This window comes from Procambarus clarkii, chromosome 55 (assembly GCF_040958095.1).
Source record: "Procambarus clarkii isolate CNS0578487 chromosome 55, FALCON_Pclarkii_2.0, whole genome shotgun sequence".
Classification (NCBI taxonomy): domain Eukaryota; kingdom Metazoa; phylum Arthropoda; class Malacostraca; order Decapoda; family Cambaridae; genus Procambarus; species Procambarus clarkii.
In genome coordinates this window covers 26235325-26245168 of record NC_091204.1, presented here as the reverse complement: position 1 = coordinate 26245168, position 9844 = coordinate 26235325, and the positions used below count along the sequence as shown (strand labels likewise).

The window sequence follows — 9844 nt, the reverse complement described above, 5'->3', positions numbered from 1 at the left end:
AAAGTATTTCCAGACAAGAGTTTTAATAATATAAGTGTATGTATGACTTGTTTTGGACTTGAAATGAAGTATTAGAATAGTTGTAAGAAAGGTTAGTTATTAGTGCTAAATATGTAAAAATGACCTGAATATGTTTGATAGAGGTCATATATCCTGGATAATATATTATATATACTGTATGAACTCGATTATCCAGACTATATGGGAAGGACCCCTATCCAGTTAAGCCCGACATCCGGATTAGCCGAGTTTTACCGAGGAAGAAAAAAAATAACATTCACAATCTCTATGTATCACAGCCAACGTGATTTGAATTTCCACATACACGATAATTAGTGTGTGGTGCTGGGTGGGTGGGTGAGCTGGGTGGGTAGCTGCCTGGCAGGAAGGTGGGCAGGGCAAGTGGGCGGGCAGACAGGTGGGTGAGCTGGGTGGGTAGCTGCCTGGCAGGAAGGTGGGCAGGGCAAGTGGGCGGGCAGATGGATGGGTAGCTGCCTGGCAGGAAGGTGGGCAGGACAAGTGGGCGGGCAGACAGGTGGGTGAGCTGGGTGGGTAGCTGCCTGGCAGGAAGGTGGGCAGGGCAAGTGGGCGGGCAGACAGGTGGGTGAGCGGGTGGGCTGGATGGCTGGCAGGAAGGTGGGCAGGGCAAGTGGGCGGGCAGATGGGTGGGTGAGCTGGGTGGGTAGCTGCCTGGCAGGAAGGTGGGCAGGGCAAGTGGGCGGGCAGATGGGTGGGTGACCAGGTGGGCTGGATGGCTGGCAGGAAAGTGGGATGGATGAATGGATGACAGGAAGAAGGGTTTGATGGTGGACAGGTGGGTGGATGAGCAGGTTTGCAGGTGGGTGAACACCCACTTCAGCCTCCCTGCTTGCCCACCCACCCATAGCCTGACTCCCTCCTTCCCTCCATGCCGGACAGGGTCCCTCCTTGCCCTCCTTACTCCTGCCCCCCATCTTTACTCCTGCCCACCCTCCTTACTCCTGCCCACCATCTTTACTCCTGCCCACCCTCCTTACTCCTGCCCACCATCTTTACTCCTGCCCACCCTCCTTACTCCTACCAGCTCTCCTTAAACTTGTTCACACTCCCAACTTCTGCTCAAGGTACAATATGTAATTTTTTTTATTTAATTTTCCTAAACATTTATTATGTTTTTGTGGGAATAATTTTAGTTCTAGAAATCTTATATTTGTTTTATTTTGCCCTAACAGGTAATACTGCTTCCAGTCTCTGCTCGGCTACCCAGGACGATAGCAAACACAACTTCTGCCCATTAATGATGGTGAGGACAATTTTATTCTTACTGTACTACCAGTGTGTGTGTTTATCATGTTGATGTATTAACTAGTGATGGTGAGCGATATTGATATTATTAACTAGTAATAGTGAGTGTATTAATCATGATGTTGTTATTAACTAGCGACTATAAGTGTATTAATCATGATATTGTCATTAACTAGTGACTGTGAGTGTATTAATCGTGATTTTGTCATTACCCAGTGATGGTGAGTGTATTAACACTCAGAACTGCACATAGCACCTTAACCCTTTAACAGCACAAATTGTATATATACAATTTTGGTCTAACTGCCTGCACACCACACACTGTATATATACTGCCTGCACACCACACACTGTATATATACTGCCTGCACACCACACACTGTATATATACTGCCTGCACACCACACACTGTATATATACTGCCTGCACACCACACACTGTATATATACTGCCTGCACACCACACACTGTATATATACTGCCTGCACACCACACACTGTATATATACTGCCTGCACACCACACACTGTATATATACTGCCTGCACACCGCACACTGTATATATACTGCCTGCACACCGCACACTGCATATATACTGCCAGCACACCACACACTGTATATATACTGCCTGCACACCACACACTGTATATATACTGCCTGCACACCACACACTGTATATATACTGCCTGCACACCACACACTGTATATATACTTTTAGAGTGTAAGGAATCAATGTAAGGAATCTTAAGGAATGTAAGGAATGTAAGTAATGTAAAATACAATGTAAGGAATCTTATCATCAATAACAATCTCAACAAAAATCACATCATTCTGGGAGGTGATTTCAATATTGACCTGGGTCTTCTAAACAACCCTCAAGTTGACTATTTCCGTAACAGCATGCACTCCTGTATGCTAATCCCCACAATCACCAAGCCCACCCGAGTCACTCAAACATCTGCCACTACCCTGGATCACCTATGGACTAATATAACAGCTCCCCTTACATCTGGGGTAATTTATGACAGAACAACTGACCACTATCCTACTTTCCTCATAGCAAACATTGACACAACACTACCAGAAACCAAAAAACTTTCATTCAGGCTACATAGTGAATCAGCTTTAGGCAATCTCTCTAATGCACTTCACAATATTAACTGGGAATCTGAATTTAATAATTCACAGGATATAAACTCATCAACTAACCTCTTTCTCTCCAAAACTCTAAGCCTCTACAACACTAACTGTCCCCTCCTTACCAAACAAGTAACTGACAAAAGAAAAAATAACCCGTGGCTCACAAGTGGCATAATTAAATCAATCAACAAAAACATGAATACGAAAAGAAATTTAGGAGTGGCCTAGTTTTAAAGGAAGTAGTTAAAAGGTACTCGTCAGTGCTTACCAGTATCATAAGAAAAGCAAAACTTTCATATTATGAGACTAGATTCAAAGAAGCAAAAGGCAACATGAAAAGCACATGGAATACCATCTCTAACATCCTGGGAACTAAACAACACTCCCAAAACCAGATAACACTCTCTAAGGATGGCCTTACACTGTCATCTGACTTAGAAATGGCGAATGAATTTAATAGCTTCTTTTCATCGATTGGTGCTAACCTTGCAAGTAAAATCCCACAGACCCAGACACATATCAACACATATCTCTCAGGCAGCTATCCAAACTCTCTTCTCCTCTCACCAGTCAGCCCGTCAGATGTTGTGTCCATCATACACTCACTAAAAACCAAAGCTGGGAACATCAGTGAAATCCCATCCATTGTATACAAGAGCGCCTCCCATGCCCTTGCGCCACCTATAGCTCTGCTGTTCAACAAATCCCTTGAGTGTCATACCTTCCCTGATATCCTTAAAAAAGCAAGAGTAACGCCAGTTCATAAAGGAGGTAATCCGTCAGACATAAACAACTATAGACCAATATCAAACCTACCCATACTATCAAAAATATTTGAAAAAATTATCTACAAACAGCTCTACTCCTATCTCGTAAAATTCGACATTCTTAGCCCCTGTCAGTTTGGCTTCCGCTCTCAAAAGAGTACCAACGATGCAATTATTAGTCTCCTTGATATAATTTACTCAGCCCTTGACAAAAATGAGTTTCCAATTGGACTCTTCATTGACCTGAGAAAGGCCTTTGATACTGTTAATCACGATTACCTCTTATGTAAACTCCATCATTATGGAATCCGAGGCCATGCACTGGACTATATCCAATCCTATCTTAGTGATAGACACCAATGTGTAGCCATCAATAATATAATCTCTCCCATTCTACCAATAACCGTTGGAGTGCCACAGGGCAGCATCTTGGGACCTCTTCTATTTCTTATATACATTAATGATCTGCCTAATGTCTCTAACATTCTGAAACCTATTTTGTTTGCTGATGATACTACCCTCATCTACTCTAACCCCAACCCACATACACTAAATGATGTTGTTAATAATGAACTAAAAAAAGTCCACTTATGGATGTCAACCAACAAACTAACACTTAACATAGAAAAGACCTACTACATCCTATTTGGAAGCAAATCTACAAATGCAATTCAGCTTCAGATTGACAATGTAAACATTAGCAATAAAAATGATGGGAAGTTTCTTGGCATATTCCTAGACAAGAGACTCAACTTCAGTACCCACATACAACACATAACTAAGAAAGTCTCTAAAACAGTTGGTATACTCTCCAAAATCAGATATTATGTACCTAACTCTGCTCTCATCTCTCTATATTATGCACTAATCTATCCCTATCTCAACTATGGTATCTGTGCATGGGGTTCAACCACTGCAAACCACCTCAAGTCCATCATCACCCAGCAAAAATCTGCTATCAGAATAATATCAAATTCTGCTTTCAGACAACACACAGCCCCCTTGTTTAACTCCCTAAACATGCTAAACATAATCTCACTCCACAAATTCTCTTGTGTCAACTACATTTACAAAACCCTGTTCTTAAATGCAAATCCTTGTCTGAAACTCTTCCTGGACAGATGTAATAGGACCCATTATCACCACACCAGAAATAAATATCTCTTTGATATCCCCAGAGTTAAACTTAATCTGTGTAAACACTCTATGCAAATAAAGGGACCCAGTTAATGGAACTCACTCCCTACTGAATTGAAAAGCTGTCCAACTTTTACATCATTCAAAATCAATACTAAAAAGTACCTAATTTCATCTTCATAGTTTTTCACTTTTTGCCTTAAAATTGCACTGTATCAATTGCTACCCAGTCTCCCAACCTTTATGTTCCCAATTTGAACATCTTTACCATTGTGATCATTGCTGTTTTCTTATATGTGCTGCCAATCTGCTGTATGGTGTCTATTAATCTTGTTTAAATTACTAATCAAGCTGTCATGTAATCAATCACAGCTTTAATATAACAATGTGCTTTAATATACTTACTTAGCTCTCTCATCTCATTTTTCTCTTGCAATGTATTTGTTATCATTTATCAATTCTCATAGAAATTACCTACTTAAAATTATCTGTTAGATTAAGGACCTGCCCGAAACGCTGCGCGTACTAGTGGCTTTACAAGAATGTAAATACTGTACTATCCAATGTATTCTCACAAACCCAATGTACCTTCTTGTATATATATAAATAAATAAATAAATAAATAAATAAATATTTTACAGTGTTTAACCACTGAACTGTGCAACGAGCCTTGAGGCGCTCAACGGGTGGTTGTGCAACGCACCTTGAAGCGCTTGACGGGTGGTGTTAATGGGCCTCAGGGACCTCATATGTATAGCGTATGATTCAAAGCTGGCGAGAGGTGACGCGGGTACGAAATGGATGCCTGAGGCCTCCAGTGATCGTCCACCATTTTAAATTCCCTGCTTGCCCCAGGGCCGTGCGGAGCCTCAGTTTCAAGGCAGCAACCATGTCTGACGCATTGTCTATGAGCTCCCGGTCCACGGTCAGCTGCGGTCCAGCAAAACGACTCCAAAAGCAAAACCACTGGTGTACTCGTGTGGGAGGATTGTGAGACTTTTGTCCCATAAATTTCAACATTTGATGATAACGATGCTGGTGAGACATCTTTATTCCGCTATACAGGTGATGATAAGGCTTAAATAAATTATTTTATGACATATTTTGATCAGTAATTCATGGACCATCTCGTTGCAGAGACGAACAGATACACTCACGGCCTCATTGACTCTGGCATTTTACCTGCCTCTCGCATGACACCTTGGAAAGACACGACCAATGAGGAAATGCAAGTGTTTTTAGCATTCTGCATGATAATGAGGCATTCAGATGAACACATCATGCAGATTATTGGAGTAAAGAAGACAGCCTTGTTCCATCTCCCGTGTTCAACAGGTACACGTCACGTGATAGGTTCGTGCTGCTTCTCATGTGCCTGCACTTTGAGAACAATGATATTGAATATAGACGCGACTGACTGTGGAAAGTGCGGAAGATATTTAGTGATATGAGAGGAAAGTTCCGTGGACAGGATCAGTTGTGGATATTCTGTCCAGGTACAGAAAGTTGTACCAGGACAGAATGTCGTGATTGATGAATCGCTAGTCCTCTTCAAGGGACGACTGGCGTTCAAGCAGTACAGTCCATTTAAGCGGCACCGGTTTGGGCTCAAGTTTTTGGTGCTATGTGACTGCGAAACTGGTATTGTCATGTTCATGATACTGTATTCAGGTACTGACGTTGACATACTAGGTCAAGATATTCACGGATTTTCAGGCACGTCACAGGGTTTTCACGTGTCATGAAAACAGTTATGGAACCATTGGTGAACAAGTTAGCATATCCTGTTCCCTGACAACTACTATATCAACCCCTTGCTAACCAGACTCCTCCTTGACCACAACACCGGCGTATATGACACTGTCAAGGCCTTCAGGACGGAAATGCCAGTGTTTAACATTGGTATTGCAGTGGGTGATTGCCAGCTGCGACAGTGTGAAAAAATGTTATCAGTGTGCTGGAGAGACAGACGCGAGGTAAATATGTTGACCACTATTCACACCGGTTCCATGTTGGACAGTGGCAAAGTGCACTTTGCAACACGGTTCCCAATATATAAACCTGATTGCGTCATTGACTACAACATAAACATGCAGCTAGTTGATAAATGGGACATGATGCTTGGTGCCCTCAAGTGCGTCACAATTATGTGAAGTGGACCAAGAATTTTGTTTCCCCCATTCGTTGCAGTGCTCAACTGTTTCAACATGTATCTCGTGAAATAAGGCAAGAGACCCCCATTACGTACATTCAGTGTTGCTCTAGTGTCCCAACCACTCGTAAAGTATGGGGTGGAGGGCTGTGATGCCACACGTGGGGTGCCAGCAACAATGCCTCACACAGTTCCTGACAGACTCAGGAGTAATGAGCACCTTGCTGTACTCAAGCTGGGTTATATGCCAGGCACAGGCTACCGGAACAAGGGTAAACGTGCTTGCGAAGTTTGCAAGAACACACAACGTAGGGTACACAAGTGAAGATGCATCTGCACCTGGTGCTCTGAGTGCAAACTTCCCCTATGCCCCGTTGACTGCTTCACTGATTATCACACTCATGGAGTTTCAAGTGTATTGATAGGGGGATGTATATAGTGTGTGATAGTGTACAGTGTGTAAATATGTTATAAATGTACATAATTGAACATGAAATATTGTAAATATGAAAAATGTTTGTGGACACATTTGTTATACATGTAACACAGTGTCTTGGAACAGTACGGATGTTCTACTGCCAGAATATTGTATATGTGTTCAATATACATAGGATTAGCCAGAAAAAAAACAATATAAATGCATTTGTAATTGTGCAGAAAAAATGCCCCTCCATCGTATGATATATACCTACGAGATCCCTGAGGCGCCTTGTGCACCATCCGTCGAGAGCCTCAAGGCTCTCGACGGATGCAGTTGTTAAGGGGGAGACAAGATTTAAACCCGTTTTCAATGGTTTTTAAGGGAGGGGGGAGGGGGGACCCAGGTCACTCGGCGGTTGCTGGTGCAGCTGTGCGGGAACCTGAAATTTGCCATGATAGTTTACTCGCTGGGCAGGGTTTGGCTTCGGAGGATGTTCTAATTTCCTCAGGACAGCCCCTTTCACCACTCTTGCGACCACTGGGTTTGTCCCCTGGGGTCCTTGTGTCGGTTGCTGTGTCTCTGGCTTCCTCTTGGGGTTTTCGGGGTTTGGTGGATGGCGCCTTCCCCTTTCCTTGCTCGATGTGTTCACGGACGCCTCGTCTCTTGACTGGGGCTTAGTGACCAGCGCTCACCACGCCACGTATCATTCCTCTATCCACGGAGTGGACAGTCGATACCAGCTCCTTCCACTTTCTTTGTCGGACATTCTGGTGCCCAGAGGTGGACCTCTTCGCGTCGACGCGATCTTGTCATCTCCCATTATCTGTGGCGCTGTTTCCCCTTGCCTACGAGGATATTGCGGTGGACGCTTTCCGGTAGGACTTGTTGAGGTGGGGGTCCTAATACCTTTCTTTCCCGGTCCAGCTGCTGCTCCGTGTTCTGGTTCGACCTTAATTCTATCAGCGGAGAGGGAATCTCCTAGCCCCATGGTGGCCAGCCCAGCCTAGGTTTCAGGTGCTGCTTGCTTGGTGCCTGAACCCAGGAGTCTTTCCGTGACTCTACCTCTTTCAGCAAGTTTGGCCGGTAAGGTTCCTCGTTGGTTCGTTGTGTTCTTCCACTCTTCGCATGTTTTTTTTTTCTACATGGGTGTGTCGCCCTTTGTATGGTGATCAGGAGGCTTTTTTAATGTTGTCCCACCTGCAGTCTTCATTTCAGCGATGGTATGAAGTCTCCTGGCAGTCTTTCTGCAATTTCCTTTCCCTTCATAAGGTGTTGTTGGTGTCTGTCAATTTATTTTGTCTTTTCTCTCTCTTGGCTCTTTCTGGACTGGCATCTAATATCACATGTTTTCACTTCTTATTGTGCGGCATTGGCGGAGCCGTTCTAGCTTGCATTTGAGGTGGTTGTCACTTCTGTTCCATTCTGCAAGCTCTCTCGGGCATTTTCTCACCTCTGGCCTGCTCGTGCGCCGCCAGACACGTCCTGGTCTTTGAATCGGGTGCTCTCTTTTTTCTCTTCTCCTTGGTGGCCTTTTCAGTTCAGGTTTGTTTCATGAAAGCCTTGTTTTTGTTGACTTTGGCCTCTAGGAGTCGGGTTGGGGACCTTCATGCCTTCTCAGGACCGGGGGCACTGTTCTTTTCAACGTGTTGGTCGTTTTGTTCGTTGACAGCCTTCTCCTTTTCTGCTAAAGATTTAGATGGCTGGCTTCCAGAAGGGTCCAGTGGTGGTGGATGCGTGGTTGATTTGGTGAGTGATGCATCATGTTGTGTCTGGTGGCGGCTTTACGTCGCTGCCTGGGGTCCAATGGTTCGGTGTCTGTGGACGCGCTTTGGGTGGATCCGGTTTCCCTGGTTCCCTGTTCCAGAGCTCGTGTGTCTCAGGTTGTCCACAGTGTCATCAAGTCTTGCCAGCCTGTGGTCTACCTTCATGCCCGTGTATGAAGGGATGTCCGCACAACATGATGTGTGGACATATGCTGCTCTGGCAGCTGTCTTTGGTAATATGTCTTGTGTCAATATTCGGGCGTAGGGGTTTTGAAGGTCGCACAGGGTCCTGGCCACCAGATATCTCGTGAACGTTCTGGATCCTCTCAATCCTTGTGTGGCACTGGTGCGTCTGTTGTGGCCAGATGACTCTTCTTCGTCTTGAGACCTGCAGTGCTGCCGCCTCCCGGGTAAGTCCCCGTTTTTACTTATCTGGGGGTAGTTAGCTTCAGAGAGCCGACAGGGCTCCCCACAGAAAACCAGTGTTGAATAGTATGAAATGCCATTTTGTAGGCGGCTCCCTGACACCCTCCCTCCCTCCGGTCAACAGTTTTCATCATTCAAGAACAAAAGGGGAGAGCCGCTGGCTGAGCGGGCTCCTTCTCCCCCCCCCCTCTCCTCTCGGGGGAAAGGGGGGCGCTAATGAGTGAGTGCAATAGTTTGATGACTTTTTTTTGTGGGAGTTATTTTGCTATGTTTGGACATAGGTTATAATTTTAACCAGCTAGTGGCTTGTTTTGTTTCGCCAATTTTCCTGGGTGCCCTCCCCAGTCGATGGTAAGTATGACATACTCTAAATGTAGAGTGCTCACAGGCTATTGCTCCCTGCACCTCTCTGAGGGGACCTGGTTCTGGCTCATGGTCATCGGTAGGCATAAAGCACTCCCGTTACTGATGAACCCAAACTAATATTTCACATGTCAGTTTGGATAGCTTCAGGGAGCCTCAGGGCTTTCCCAGAAATTGGCGTTTCATTACATTAAACTGTTTTTTTCTTGGGGGAGCCCCTAGGTTAGGGATATGATTATCCCTAACTTTGGCATCAGTCGATGTGGGTAGAGTTGTAGGCCTACCGGGGACCACGAGCCAGATCCTGGCCTCCTTAGAGAGGCACGGGAAGCAATGACCTATAGAAATGCACATGTGATTGTGGAGCATTCTATATCTGCCATCGACTGGGAC

At 44.7% G+C, this 9844-nt stretch overlaps 2 protein-coding genes across 11 annotated transcripts in view; one reads left to right on the top strand and one right to left on the bottom strand.

The window, feature by feature from the left end:
- LOC138352916 (uncharacterized) overlaps positions 1-9844 on the bottom strand; it is a 230529-nt gene that overhangs the window by 60311 nt on the left and 160374 nt on the right. The window lies entirely within an intron of this gene.
- LOC123747839 (uncharacterized) overlaps positions 1-9844 on the top strand; it is a 236116-nt gene that overhangs the window by 183540 nt on the left and 42732 nt on the right. For 4 of the 5 annotated variants that reach the window (XM_069305558.1, XM_069305556.1, XM_069305559.1 and 1 more), the window contains exon 2: positions 1212-1282. The exons of the other annotated variant lie outside the window; for it this stretch is intronic. In XM_069305558.1, the coding sequence (XP_069161659.1) occupies positions 1277-1282 (6 nt within the window). In that variant the 5' untranslated portion in view covers positions 1212-1276. The remainder of the gene's footprint in view (positions 1-1211; positions 1283-9844) is intronic. 5 annotated transcript variants of the gene reach the window in all.